This window comes from Salvelinus namaycush, chromosome 21 (assembly GCF_016432855.1).
Source record: "Salvelinus namaycush isolate Seneca chromosome 21, SaNama_1.0, whole genome shotgun sequence".
Taxonomy (NCBI): Eukaryota; Metazoa; Chordata; class Actinopteri; order Salmoniformes; family Salmonidae; genus Salvelinus; species Salvelinus namaycush.
In genome coordinates, this window is record NC_052327.1 from 37,150,403 (window position 1) to 37,167,099 (window position 16,697).

At 46.2% G+C, this 16,697-nt stretch overlaps 1 protein-coding gene across 1 annotated transcript in view; it reads left to right on the plus strand.

The window, feature by feature from the left end:
- Window positions 1–3,230: 3,230 nt before the first annotated feature.
- Window positions 3,231–16,697, plus strand: part of LOC120066347 (transmembrane protein 263-like) — a 44,750-nt gene continuing 31,283 nt past the window's right edge. Inside the window, exons 1-2 of the mRNA XM_039017661.1 lie at window positions 3,231–3,427; window positions 4,155–4,266. Coding sequence (XP_038873589.1) covers window positions 3,422–3,427; window positions 4,155–4,266 — 118 coding nt within the window. The 5' untranslated portion in view covers window positions 3,231–3,421. The remainder of the gene's footprint in view (window positions 3,428–4,154; window positions 4,267–16,697) is intronic.

Here is a 16,697-nt window from a genome sequence, read left to right on the forward strand (position 1 = left end):
GGTTTCTGAAGTGTGATTGTGACTAACCTATATTGAATACCTTGTAATGGTTTCTGAAGTGTGATTGTGACTAACCTATATCGAATACCTTGTAATGGTTTCTGAAGTGTGATTGTGACTAACCTATATTGAATACCTTGTAATGGTTTCTGAAGTGTGATTGTGACTAACCTATATCGAATACCTTGTAATGGTTTCTGAAGTGTGATTGTGACTAACCTATATCGAATACCTTGTAATGGTTTCTGAAGTGTGATGATTATCACTAGCCTATATCGAATACCTTGTAATGGTTTCTGACGTGTGATTGTGACTAACCTATATCGAATACCTTGTAATGGTTTCTGAAGTGTGATTGTGACTAGCCTATATCGAATATCTTGTAATAGTTTCTGAAGTGTGAGGATTATCACTAGCCTGTATCGAATACCTTGTAATGGTTTCTGTAGTGTGATTGTCACTAGCCTATATCGAATACCTTGTAATGGTTTCTGAAGTGTGATTGTCACTAGCCTATATCAAACACCTTGCTCTATGGTTTCTGTAGTGTGATTGTCACTAGCCTATATAGAATACCTTGCTATGGTTTCTGTAGTGTGATTGTCCTTTTGGGATGTCCAACCCCAACTCTCGAGAACCCAAGGCGGCCTACAGGTTCCCCCTCTTGGGTTCTCAGCTGATGGTAAGGACCACAGACGGCTCCATGTGAACTAAATCAAATCAAATTGTATTAGTCACATTGCGCCGAATACAACAGGTGTAGTAGACCTTACAGTGAAATGCTTAATTACGAGCCCTTAGCCAACAATGCAGTTTAAAAAAATACAGATAAGAATAAGAAATAAAAGTAACAAGTAATTAAAGAGCAGCAGTAAAATAACAATAGCGAGCCTATATACAGGGGGTACCAGTACAGAGTCAATGTGCGGGGGCACCAGTTAGTTGAGGTAATATGTACATGTAGGTAGAGTTATTAAAGTGACTATGCATAGATGATGACAACAGAGAGTAGCAGCGGTGTAAAAGAGGGGGGGCAGTGCAAAAGCGCTCCGGTACCGCTTGCCGTGCGGTAGCAGAGAGAACAGTCTATGACTAAGGTGGCTGGAGTCTTTGAAAATGTTTAGGGCCTTCCTCTGACACAGCCTGGTATAGAGGTCCTGGATGGTAGGAAGCTTGGCCCCAGTGATTTACTGGGCCGTTCGCACTACCCTCTTTAGTGCCTTGCAGTCGGAGGCCGAGCAGTTGCCATACCAGGCAGTGATGCAACCTGTCAGGATGCCCTCGATGGTGCAGCTGTAGAACCTTTTAAGGATCTGAGGACCCATGCCAAATATTTTCAGTCTCCTGAGGGGGAATAGCTGTTGTCATACTTAATGGCAACTTAATGGCCTGCCGATGTATAGAAAAAACAGCTAGATTTATATTTTCCATGACCTTGTTCCTGACGGGGAATAGGTTTTGGCATGCCTTCTTCACGACTGTCTTGGTGTACTTGGACCATGTTAGTTTGTTTGTGATGTGGACACCAAGGAACTTGAAGCTCTCAACCTGCTCCACTGGAGCCCCATCGATGAGAATGGGGGTGTGCTCGGTGCGCTTTTCCTGTAGTCCACAATCATCTCCTTTGTCTTGATCACGTTGAACTACAATCCGACAATGTTTTAGCATTTAGTGTCGAAAAGTTTTGGAAAAATAAAGCCCTCTACTTTCACATCACACAAACGCAAAATAAACAATTACTGTTTAAACGGTTTTAACACAAATTTTAGCCAACAGTATTTTTCAGTTACAACACTATGCTGGGATCCTTCTTCAAGGGGTTAGGAGACGCTCCGGTAGCTAATTAGATCACGTGGTCACCTCTGGCTTCTGTAAACATGTGCTGTTACATGGAAATATGGCCCTGTGATAACTATAACCCTATAAAGGTGTGTAGTAATTTAACCTTTCATTTTTTTCTTGACGATGTGAAAGTTAAGTTCTAAATGTTTCTAAAACCGTATCGCAAGTGACGTGTATTGACATTTAGAGTAAGCTTTGGGACAGCATTGGTGCATTTTCACCAGGCGGTGGACAGGTTCATGAATAGATGTTATATGTTTAACATTACCGTCTATGAATTGGCAAGTCTGACCCGTGCTCCTTATTCAAGGAGAGCTGCTTTTGAGATAACATGGGCTGTATTTACAAAGGTACCCAATTCTGATATATTGCCCAATTATTAACAAAATAGCTGATCTGATTGGCCAAAATACCAATTAGTGGGAAAAGATCAGAATTAGGATGCCTGTGTAAACGCAGCCATGGGGTTACAGAGGTCTAGGCCTACCTTAGGGTGGCTTCCACTGGGAAGTGGAAAGTCATAAGTCCGACATGAATGTGTTGAGGTGCCGTGGAACAATTAAGCTAGCTAAAATTGCTAATAATAAAGTTAGCTAGTTTGCTTAACATTGAAATATGGTCAAATAAATTAACTACATTTTCCATATTGATAAGGTTATAATTGTCAAACATGTATTTGTTGTCATCTTTTGGTTTAAAAGGTTAAAGGTCAGTGGTGAAACGTAGTGCTTTTAAGACAACTGGGAACTCTGGAAAACAATGTGGTCAAATGATGACGTCAGTGATTTTCAGGTCTGTTGGAAAGGTGTCATCCTATGACGATGCCACGTTGAAAATCACTGCGCTCTTCAGAACAGGCCATTCTACTGCCAATGTTTGTCTATGGAGATTGCATGGATGTGTGCCCGATTTTATACACCTTTCAGCAGTGGGTGTGGCTGAAATAGCCAAGTCCACTCATTTGAAGGGGCGTCCACATTCTTTTGTCGATATAGTGTATAGGCCAGTAGGCATTTTGTCTTTTGCGCTTGAGAGGAGTATTGCTATATAAAATTTGGCCAAGTAGGCCTACGTTAACATTTGTTTTTCAAGTATTTAACAACTACCAATTTTCGCCATTTCTTAATTGTGTAAATAACCTTCATCTCTGGATCTAGTCTTCTCTATCACCTTCACTGTAAATAGATACCACCTATTTTGCACCTGATACCGATTCCTCATTTCTTTTTATTTATTTGCCTTTTCTAGTCAGTCTCCTAAAAGTGCCTAAAGCTGAACCAATATGTTGCTGCTGCTGCTGCGCCTCGTTGAATCATTTGACTCGATGCTATCCCCTTCCGACTGATAATCACCATTACAGCAGGTCACAGAAGAATTCCGTAAACATCTCAAGCGTCACTTCCGGTTACATTTTGACAGCAAAACACTGCACATTTTAGCTAAACGAAACTCTGATCCTCGTTATATGTTAATTTTAAGACGTTTTGTGTTTTATGCTCCACATTTATTAGTCAATTTTACTTGTGTGGCGGAATTGACAGTGTTCAGAAAGAGATCAGTCTTCTGCTTCTAGCAAAAGATGAAAGTGAGTATATGGTGGGATTTTGTTTTTGTTGAAATCGTACAGTTAGCTACGCTTTTGAAATGCACGTCTTTGGTAGTAATCTCACATTTTCGCATTCAAGAAAAGGAAAAAGTGTTTTTATTGCAATTGCATAACAGACGTTGCAGGTAGTGTACAATGCTGGTGTCATACAGGAAAATGAACACCGTGTACATCACTCGAGTTCCTCCCCCTTAATAGCCAGCCCACTGTGATGCTCTTTTAGGAAAAACAAGTTATTGTTTGTTTGCTACGTATGTAGCGACCTCACTGCTGCAGAACATGTTGCTGATTACTTTGTGTACGTGTGTTACAGACACGTGATACACATCAGCCACTTTGACATGATACTGTAACAGTATTCTTGCTGTCTCTATTTTCGGGCCAGTTATAAGTGTGTCAATGTAATAGGATTAGTTTTGCCTAGTGCCACATGATCACAGTTTATTCTCAATTCTCTAGATCAAACATAACGTTTTCATTTTAAGCTTCTTTTTTTAAATTTTTTTTTACTTTCTTTATTCTCAATGTATTTATTTGATCCTGGCGCTATTGATCAACATAGGCATACTACATGAGATTATTATTATGTTATCATGAATTATTTAAACTGCGAAATGCAACTATATGAGATATAATAGCCCAAAAGGATATTATTTATTCAGTTAGGCCTATGTGGATGCAGTTCTCACACTGACTTGTCCTGTAGGTTCCTAGTGGTGAAAATGAGGTGGTGGAGGAAGCCAGTAGCAGTTCAACATCAGTAGACAACTCCAACAACGAGGAGATTCCTCCTTATCTACGTGAAGAACCTCCTGAAGGTATGATCATGCTCTCTAATTAATCAGAGTTTCGATTCAAACTAACTACTGAAAAGGGCTTTAACATTGAAACATGTATTTTTTGTGTTTGTGTCTGAAGAGTCCATTGCAATGAACATTAATCAACATGGGATACAATTTATATTCAACGTTCTCTGATGTGGATGTCTTGGTTTTCTTTGCACCATGCTCTTATAGAAATATAGCTTACATGAATTAATGTCCACTCTGAAACCACTGTAACAGCAGTTTGTATTTGCTCTGAGAGGGCTTGCATCCATAGTTCAGAAATAGTCAAGTCATTTGCCTCATGATCATATCTGATGATGCAGTACATCTGATGATGCAGTACAGCCTAACGGCCTGCAGAGGGGCATATTGGCCAACAGAAGGTTTTGATCATCATTTAACGTGCAACAACATAGAAACAGTAGGTGATAGTGAAGCCATATCCCAAGACCTAGGCTCTATCTGTGATTTGCCGTGCTTATACAGGCTAAAATGTAAGGTTATTGGTCATTACTTCAGAGTAAATGCTACATTTAATTCAACCAATTATTCTGCACTACAACCTTGTATGCCAATTCGCACAAGACGAGGCTGCGCTAAAATAAAATTATATGAGGCGATTGCTATCTGTCTGGTGGGGATAATGAGATAATTCATTTCTTCAAGACACAGGCTGAACATCCCAAATGGCATCCTATTCCCTATATAGTGCACTACATTTGACCAGAGCCCTATGGGCACCAGTCAAAAGTAGTGCACTATGTAGGGAATAGGGTTTTATTTGGGACAAACAGAACTGTATGTAAATGAGTGAAATCATGATCAACTAACTGCCTCATCATTATTACAGATCTTCTGATACAGGCTATTGTTGGGTTCAAATAGTATTTCAAATCAGAAACTATTCCATATCTTTAGAAACTTTTATCATTGGCTTTAGTCTGCCTGGAGTGCCAGATGGGGTTTGCACTTTTTCAACTATTCTATTAGTTCAATTGCGCCAAGATAGCTCATTCAAGCAGGTGAAATATTTTAAATAATCAAATAGTATTTGAACCAAGGTCTGCTGTTAAGATGAAGACATTCATACATCTGTCTTTCACGCTAATGCCTTCCACTTTCCACACTCTCCTCCCAAAACATTACATTAATCAGATCTAGGTCTAATTGTGCCTGTCAATATCCAACTTCAGTGGAAAGAAATGTAGGCCTAACTCACCTCATTTATGTGCGTACGTCCTCGTCCCATGTGTAAAGAAAGCATCAAGTCAAATTTTATTTGTCACATGCGACGAATACATGCTTACTTACAAGCCCTTAACCAACAATGCAGTTTTCAGAAAATACCTTAAAAAAAAGGTAAGAGATAAGAAAACAAATAATTAAAGAGCAGCAGTAAATAACAATAGCAGGGCTATATACAGGGGGTACCGGTACAGAGTCAATGTGCGGGGGCACCGGTGTCGAGGTAATTGAGGTCTGTCAGTACATTTTAGGAAGCATGAAACAGAATACAGATAAAAACTCTGCCCTCATCTTCTCTTTGAGAAAACTCTTTTTATGCCTCTCTCTTTTTTAATGTCATTTGTGGTAATTCTCTTTCTGGAAACAAACAAACCCTATGTTTGTCAAGGACTGGAAATAGCTGCAATCTGATTCACCAAAGTATCACTGCTATATATTTGAAACAATATGTTGCTATAATTTACAGAGGCATTGCCAGAATGTGAAGTTATTACAGTATCTCTGGTGATCAGGCTATATTAGGACATTGTACTGCTCTTGGGCTTTTCATCCTATGTTGAAAGTATTGTATTGCATACCACTTGCATACCACTTGGTATGATGTATATTTGAAACTGATGTTTCAGTTTTCAAACATTATTATTTGACCATGCTTGTCACTTATGAACATTTTGAACATCTTTGCATAGTTCTGTTATAATCTCCACCCGGCACAGCCAGAAGAGGACTGGCCACCCCTCAAAGCCTGGTTCCTCTAGGTTTCTTCCTAGGTTTTGGCCTTTCTAGGGAGTTTTTCCTAGCCACCGTGCTTCTACACCTGCATTGCTTGCTGTTTGGGGTTTTAGGCTGGGTTTCTGTACAGCACTTCGAGATATTAGCTGATGTACAAAGGGCTATATAAAATAAACTTGATTTGATTTGATGTCTGGTACAATAACTAGGTTGCATTTCATCCCTATCCCAATAGTTTCCTCTCTGAATAGCCTATGTGAATGTTAAGTGTTTTACGTCCTGTAAAAGTTTTCCAGCATGGAGTCAGTTGTCGTTATCAGTCTACAAGAGTTTAAATTAATATATCTTTCATCACCATCATGTCAGAGAGGTATGTGTAAGTCTTTCATAGGAGGAGAGGAACTTAAAGTGATTTTCTACTTTAGTAGTTCTTCATTTTACCCAGCTGCAGTTGAGAGCTAGTCTAAGACCCAGTACAAATCTGTGTTCTCTGTAACCCAAACAAACAGGATTAAAACAGAAAATGCCCAACAGGAAATGCTGTGCCCATGTTCACAGAATCAGCATCAGTCAGCCAGTGTACTGTGCCCCTAGATCCCATCTGTACTACTGGGCCATGCCTTCTATGCTTTCTTTTCAATCATAGAAAGACCTTCATAGTAGGTTTGATTAGTTACATAGCTACTTGAATCAGTCATTCTCATGACAGTCACATATCCTCAGTAGAAACCACTACAACACGACCTTCACATCCCTTCCAAACCACTACAACACGTCCTTCACATCCCTTCCAAACCACTACAACACGTCCTTCACATCCCTTCCAAACCACTACAACACGTCCTTCACATCCCTTCCAAACCACTACAACACGTCCTTCACATCCCTTCCAAACCACTACAACACGTCCTTCACGTCCCTTCCAAACCACTACAACACGTCATTCACGTCCCTTCCAAACCACTACAACACGTCCTTCACGTCCCTTCCAAACCAATACAATACGTCCTTCACATCCCTTCCAAACCACTACAACACGTCCTTCACGTCCCTTCCAAACCACCACAACACGTCCTTCACATCCCTTCCAAACCACTACAACACGTCCTTCACATCCCTTCCAAACCACTACAACACGTCCTTCACATCCCTTCCAAACCACTACAACACGTCCTTCACATCCCTTCCAAACCACTACAACACGTCCTTCACATCCCTTCCAAACCACTACAATACGTCCTTCACATCCCTTCCAAACCACTACAACACGTCATTCACGTCCCTTCCAAACCACTACAACACGTCCTTCACGTCCCTTCCAAACCACTACAACACGTCCTTCACGTCCCTTCCAAACCACTACAACACGTCCTTCACGTCCCTTCCAAACCACTACAACACGTCCTTCACGTCCCTTCCAAACCACTACAACACGTCCTTCACGTCCCTTCCAAACCACCACAATACGTCCTTCACGTCCCTTCCAAACCACCACAACACGTCCTTCACGTCCCTTCCAAACCACCACAACACGTCCTTCACGTCCCTTCCAAACCACCACAACACGTCCTTCACGTCCCTTCCAAACCACCACAACACGTCCTTCACGTCCCTTCCAAACCACTACAACACGTCCTTCACGTCCCTTCCAAACCACTACAACACGTCCTTCACGTCCCTTCCAAACCACTACAACACGTCCTTCACGTCCCTTCCAAACCACTACAACACGTCCTTCACGTCCCTTCCAAACCACTACAATACGTCCTTCACGTCCCTTCCAAACCACCACAACACGTCCTTCACGTCCCTTCCAAACCACTACAACACGTCCTTCACGTCCCTTCCAAACCACTACAACACGTCCTTCACGTCCCTTCCAAACCACTACAATACGTCCTTCACATCCCTTCCAAACCACCACAACACGTCCTTCACATCCCTTCCAAACCACTACAACACGTCCTTCACATCCCTTCCAAACCACTACAACACGTCCTTCACATCCCTTCCAAACCACTATAATACGTCCTTCACATCCCTTCCAAACCACTACAATACGTCCTTCACATCCCTTCCAAACCACTACAATACGTCCTTCACATCCCTTCCAAACCACCACAATACGTCCTTCACATCCCTTCCAAACCACCACAACACGTCCTTCACATCCCTTCCAAACCACTACAACACGTCCTTCACATCCCTTCCAAACCACCACAACACGTCCTTCACATCCCTTCCAAACCACTACAACACGTCCTTCACATCCCTTCCAAACCACTACAACATGTCCTTCACATCCCTTCCAAACCACTACAATACGTCCTTCACATCCCTTCCAAACCACTACAATACGTCCTTCACATCCCTTCCAAACCACTACAATACGTCCTTCACATCCCTTCCAAACCACTACAATACGTCCTTCACATCCCTTCCAAACCACTAAAACACGTCCTTCACATCCCTTCCAAACCACCACAACACGTCCTTCACATCCCTTCCAAACCACCACAACACGTCCTTCACATCCCTTCCAAACCACTACAACACGGCCTTCACATCCCTTCCAAACCACTACAACACGGCCTTCACATCCCTTCCAAACCACCACAACACGTCCTTCACATCCCTTCCAAACCACTACAACACGTCCTTCACATCCCTTCCAAACCACTACAACACGTCCTTCACATCCCTTCCAAACCACTACAACACGTCCTTCACATCCCTTCCAAACCACTACAACACGTCCTTCACATCCCTTCCAAACCACTACAACACGTCCTTCACATCCCTTCCAAACCACTACAACACGTCCTTCACATCCCTTCCAAACCACTACAACATGTCCTTCACATCCCTTCCAAACCACTACAATACGTCCTTCACATCCCTTCCAAACCACTACAATACGTCCTTCACATCCCTTCCAAACCACTACAATACGTCCTTCACATCCCTTCCAAACCACTACAATACGTCCTTCACATCCCTTCCAAACCACTACAATACGTCCTTCACATCCCTTCCAAACCACTACAACACGTCCTTCACATCCCTTCCAAACCACTACAACACGTCCTTCACATCCCTTCCAAACCACTACAACACGTCCTTCACATCCCTTCCAAACCACTACAACACGTCCTTCACATCCCTTCCAAACCACTACAACACGTCCTTCACGTCCCTTCCAAACCACTACAACACGTCCTTCACGTCCCTTCCAAACCACCACAACACGTCCTTCACGTCCCTTCCAAACCACCACAATACGTCCTTCACGTCCCTTCCAAACCACCACAACACGTCCTTCACGTCCCTTCCAAACCACCACAACACGTCCTTCACGTCCCTTCCAAACCACCACACGTCCTTCACGTCCTTCACGTCCCTTCCAACCACAACACGTCCTTCACGTCCCTTCCAAACCACCACAACACGTCCTTCACGTCCCTTCCAAACCACCACAACACGTCCTTCACGTCCCTTCCAAACCACTACAACACGTCCTTCACATCCCTTCCAAACCACTACAATACGTCCTTCACATCCCTTCCAAACCACTACAATACGTCCTTCACATCCCTTCCAAACCACTACAATACGTCCTTCACATCCCTTCCAAACCACCACAACACGTGCTTCACACCCCTTCCAAACCACCACAACACGTCCTTCACATCCCTTCCAAACCACTACAACACGTCCTTCACATCCCTTCCAAACCACTACAACACGTCCTTCACATCCCTTCCAAACCACTACAACACGTCCTTCACATCCCTTCCAAACCACTACAACACGTCCTTCACGTCCCTTCCAAACCACTACAACACGTCCTTCACGTCCCTTCCAAACCACCACAACACGTCCTTCACGTCCCTTCCAAACCACCACAATACGTCCTTCACGTCCCTTCCAAACCACCACAACACGTCCTTCACGTCCCTTCCAAACCACCACAACACGTCCTTCACGTCCCTTCCAAACCACCACAACACGTCCTTCACGTCCCTTCCAAACCACCACAACACGTCCTTCACGTCCCTTCCAACCACAACACGTCCTTCACGTCCCTTCCAAACCACCACAACACGTCCTTCACGTCCCTTCCAAACCACCACAACACGTCCTTCACGTCCCTTCCAAACCACCACAACACGTCCTTCACGTCCCTTCCAAACCACTACAACACGTCCTTCACGTCCCTTCCAAACCACTACAATACTTCCTTCACATCCCTTCCAAACCACTACAATACTTCCTTCACATCCCTTCCAAACCACCACAACACGTCCTTCACATCCCTTCCAAACCACTACAACACGTCCTTCACATCACTTCCAAACCACTACAACACGTCCTTCACATCCCTTCCAAACCACTACAACACGTCCTTCACATCCCTTCCAAACCACTACAATACGTCCTTCACATCCCTTCCAAACCACTACAACACGTCCTTCACATCCCTTCCAAACCACTACAACACGTCCTTCACGTCCCTTCCAAACCACTACAACACGTCCTTCACGTCCCTTCCAAACCACTACAACACGTCCCTCACGTCCCTTCCAAACCACTACAACACGTCCTTCACGTCCCTTCCAAACCACTACAACACGTCCTTCACGTCCCTTCCAAACCACTACAACACGTCCTTCACGTCCCTTCCAAACCACTACAACACGTCCTTCACGTCCCTTCCAAACCACTACAACACGTCCTTCACGTCCCTTCCAAACCACTACAACACGTCCTTCACGTCCCTTCCAAACCACCACAACACGTCCTTCACGTCCCTTCCAAACCACCACAATACGTCCTTCACGTCCCTTCCAAACCACCACAACACGTCCTTCACGTCCCTTCCAAACCACTACAATACGTCCTTCACGTTCCTTCCAAACCACTACAACACGTCCTTCACGTCCCTTCCAAACCACTACAATATGTCCTTCACGTCCCTTCCAAACCACTACAATATGTCCTTCACGTCCCTTCCAAACCACCACAATACTTCCTTCACGTCCCTTCCAAACCACCACAACACGTCCTTCACATCCCTTCCAAACCACTACAACACGTCCTTCACATCCCTTCCAAACCACTACAACACGTCCTTCACATCCCTTCCAAACCACTACAACACGTCCTTCACATCCCTTCCAAACCACTACAACACGTCCTTCACATCCCTTCCAAACCACTACAACACGTCCTTCACATCCCTTCCAAACCACTACAACACGTCCTTCACGTCCCTTCCAAACCACTACAACACGTCCTTCACGTCCCTTCCAAACCACTACAACACGTCCTTCACGTCCCTTCCAAACCACTACAACACGTCCCTCACGTCCCTTCCAAACCACTACAACACGTCCTTCACGTCCCTTCCAAACCACCACAACACGTCCTTCACGTCCCTTCCAAACCACCACAACACGTCCTTCACGTCCCTTCCAAACCACCACAACACGTCCTTCACGTCCCTTCCAAACCACCACAACACGTCCTTCACGTCCCTTCCAAACCACCACAACACGTCCTTCACGTCCCTTCCAAACCACCACAACACGTCCTTCACGTCCCTTCCAAACCACCACAACACGTCCTTCACGTCCCTTCCAAACCACTACAATACGTCCTTCACGTCCCTTCCAAACCACTACAACACGTCCTTCACGTCCCTTCCAAACCACCACAACACGTCCTTCACGTCCCTTCCAAACCACTACAACACGTCCTTCACGTCCCTTCCAAACCACTACAACACGTCCTTCACGTCCCTTCCAAACCACTACAACACGTCCTTCACGTCCCTTCCAAACCACTACAACACGTCCTTCACGTCCCTTCCAAACCACTACAACACGTCCTTCACGTCCCTTCCAAACCACTACAACACGTCCTTCACGTCCCTTCCAAACCACTACAACACGTCCTTCACGTCCCTTCCAAACCACTACAACACGTCCTTCACGTCCCTTCCAAACCACCACAACACGTCCTTCACGTCCCTTCCAAACCACTACAACACGTCCTTCACGTCCCTTCCAAACCACTACAGTACGTCCTTCACGTCCCTTCCAAACCACTACAGTACGTCCTTCACGTCCCTTCCAAACCACTACAGTACGTCCTTCACGTCCCTTCCAAACCACTACAGTACGTCCTTCACGTCCCTTCCAAACCACTACAACACGTCCTTCACGTCCCTTCCAAACCACCACAACACGTCCTTCACGTCCCTTCCAAACCACCACAACACGTCCTTCACGTCCCTTCCAAACCACTACAACACGTCCTTCACGTCCCTTCCAAACCACTACAACACGTCCTTCACGTCCCTTCCAAACCACTACAACACGTCCTTCACGTCCCTTCCAAACCACTACAACACGTCCTTCACGTCCCTTCCAAACCACTACAACACGTCCTTCACGTCCCTTCCAAACCACTACAACACGTCCTTCACGTCCCTTCCAAACCACCACAACACGTCCTTCACGTCCCTTCCAAACCACCACAACACGTCCTTCCCGTCCCTTCCAAACCACCACAACACGTCCTTCACGTCCCTTCCAAACCACCACAACACGTCCTTCACGTCCCTTCCAAACCACCACAACACGTCCTTCACGTCCCTTCCAAACCACCACAACACGTCCTTCACGTCCCTTCCAAACCACTACAACACGTCCTTCACGTCCCTTCCAAACCACTACAACACGTCCTTCACGTCCCTTCCAAACCACTACAACACGTCCTTCACGTCCCTTCCAAACCACTACAATACGTCCTTCACGTCCCTTCCAAACCACTACAATACGTCCTTCACGTCCCTTCCAAACCACCACAACACGTCCTTCACGTCCCTTCCAAACCACCACAATACGTCCTTCACGTCCCTTCCAAACCACCACAACACGTCCTTCACGTCCCTTCCAAACCACCACAATACGTCCTTCACGTCCCTTCCAAACCACCACAACACGTCCTTCACGTCCCTTCCAAACCACTACAATACGTCCTTCACGTCCCTTCCAAACCACTACAACACGTCCTTCACGTCCCTTCCAAACCACCACAATACGTCCTTCACGTCCCTTCCAAACCACCACAATACGTCCTTCACGTCCCTTCCAAACCACCACAACACGTCCTTCACGTCCCTTCCAAACCACCACAACACGTCCTTCACGTCCCTTCCAAACCACTACAACACGTCCTTCACGTCCCTTCCAAACCACCACAACACGTACTTCACGTCCCTTCCAAACCACTACAATACGTCCTTCACGTCCCTTCCAAACCACTACAACACGTCCTTCACGTCCCTTCCAAACCACTACAACACGTCCTTCACGTCCCTTCCAAACCACTACAACACGTCCTTCACGTCGCTTCCAAACCACTACAACACGTCCTTCACGTCCCTTCCAAACCACTACAACACGTCCTTCACGTCCCTTCCAAACCACCACAACACGTCCTTCACGTCCCTTCCAAACCACCACAACACGTCCTTCACGTCCCTTCCAAACCACCACAACACGTCCTTCACGTCCCTTCCAAACCACCACAACACGTCCTTCACGTCCTTTCCAAACCACCACAACACGTCCTTCACGTCCCTTCCAAACCACTACAACACGTCCTTCACGTCCCTTCCAAACCACTACAACACGTCCTTCACGTCCCTTCCAAACCACTACAACACGTCCTTCACGTCCCTTCCAAACCACCACAACACGTCCTTCACGTCCCTTCCAAACCACCACAACACGTCCTTCACGTCCCTTCCAAACCACCACAATACGTCCTTCACGTCCCTTCCAAACCACCACAACACGTCCTTCACGTCCCTTCCAAACCACCACAACACGTCCTTCACGTCCCTTCCAAACCACTACAACACGTCCTTCACGTCCCTTCCAAACCACTACAACACGTCCTTCACGTCCCTTCCAAACCACTACAACACGTCCTTCACGTCCCTTCCAAACCACTACAACACGTCCTTCACGTCCCTTCCAAACCACTACAACACGTCCTTCACGTCCCTTCCAAACCACTACAACACGTCCTTCACGTCCCTTCCAAACCACTACAACACGTCCTTCACGTCCCTTCCAAACCACCACAACACGTCCTTCACGTCCCTTCCAAACCACCACAACACGTCCTTCACGTCCCTTCCAAACCACCACAATACGTCCTTCACGTCCCTTCCAAACCACCACAACACGTCCTTCACGTCCCTTCCAAACCACCACAACACGTCCTTCACGTCCCTTCCAAACCACCACAATACGTCCTTCACGTCCCTTCCAAACCACCACAACACGTCCTTCACGTCCCTTCCAAACCACCACAATACGTCCTTCACGTCCCTTCCAAACCACCACAACACGTCCTTCACGTCCCTTCCAAACCACTACAACACGTCCTTCACGTCCCTTCCAAACCACTACAACACGTCCTTCACGTCCCTTCCAAACCACTACAATACGTCCTTCACGTCCCTTCCAAACCACTACAACACGTCCTTCACGTCCCTTCCAAACCACCACAACACGTCCTTCACGTCCCTTCCAAACCACCACAACACGTCCTTCACGTCCCTTCCAAACCACCACAACACGTCCTTCACGTCCCTTCCAAACCACTACAACACGTCCTTCACGTCCCTTCCAAACCACCACAACACGTCCTTCACTTCCCTTCCAAACCACCACAACACGTCCTTCACATCCCTTCCAAACCACTACAACACGTCCTTCACATCCCTTCCAAACCACTACAATACGTCCTTCACATCCCTTCCAAACCACTACAATACTTCCTTCACATCCCTTCCAAACCACTACAATACTTCCTTCACATCCCTTCCAAACCACCACAACACGTCCTTCACATCCCTTCCAAACCACTACAACACGTCCTTCACATCCCTTCCAAACCACTACAACACGTCCTTCACATCCCTTCCAAACCACTACAACACGTCCTTCACATCCCTTCCAAACCACTACAACACGTACTTCACGTCCCTTCCAAACCACTACAACACGTACTTCACGTCCCTTCCAAACCACTACAACACGTCCTTCACGTCCCTTCCAAACCACTACAATACGTCCTTCACGTCCCTTCCAAACCACTACAATACGTCCTTCACGTCCCTTCCAAACCACTACAATACGTCCTTCACGTCCCTTCCAAACCACCACAACACGTCCTTCACGTCCCTTCCAAACCACCACAACACGTCCTTCACGTCCCTTCCAAACCACTACAACACGTCCTTCACGTCCCTTCCAAACCACTACAACACGTCCTTCACGTCCCTTCCAAACCACCACAACACGTACTTCACGTCCCTTCCAAACCACTACAACACGTCCTTCACGTCCCTTCCAAACCACCACAACACGTCCTTCACGTCCCTTCCAAACCACCACAACACGTCCTTCACGTCCCTTCCAAACCACTACAATACGTCCTTCACGTCCCTTCCAAACCACTACAATACGTCCTTCACGTCCCTTCCAAACCACTACAACACGTCCTTCACGTCCCTTCCAAACCACTACAACACGTCCTTCACGTCCCTTCCAAACCACTACAACACGTCCTTCACGTCCCTTCCAAACCACCACAATACGTCCTTCACGTCCCTTCCAAACCACCACAACACGTCCTTCACGTCCCTTCCAAACCACCACAACACGTCCTTCACGTCCCTTCCAAACCACCACAACACGTCCTTCACGTCCCTTCCAAACCACCACAACACGTCCTTCACGTCCCTTCCAAACCACTACAACACGTCCTTCACGTCCCTTCCAAACCACTACAACACGTCCTTCACGTCCCTTCCAAACCACTACAACACGTCCTTCACGTCCCTTCCAAACCACTACAACACGTCCTTCACGTCCCTTCCAAACCACTACAACACGTCCTTCACGTCCCTTCCAAACCACTACAACACGTCCTTCACGTCCCTTCCAAACCACCACAACACGTCCTTCACGTCCCTTCCAAACCACTACAATACGTCCTTCACGTCCCTTCCAAACCACTACAACACGTCCTTCACATCCGGGGAAGATGGTGATGTGCAGAGTAACTGTGATGGATGGACTATCACACAGCTGAACTCTCAGCCAGACACTGTGTGTGCGTGCGTGCGTGCGTGCGTGCGTGCGTGCGTGCGTGCGTGCGTGCGTGCGTGCGTGCGTGCGTGCGTGCGTACTACTCCCCCCAAGTCCTATCCCAACAGCCTGTCCACCTGTGTCTCTGCCTAGCTTTTCATTAGAAGGAGAACACCGCCCAGCTCCAGTCTTCTGTGTGACCCGATCCCAGACTCATGTAAGATCTTCATTTGAGCTAGTTTGCTACAGCAGGAAAATAATCCTGCAGAA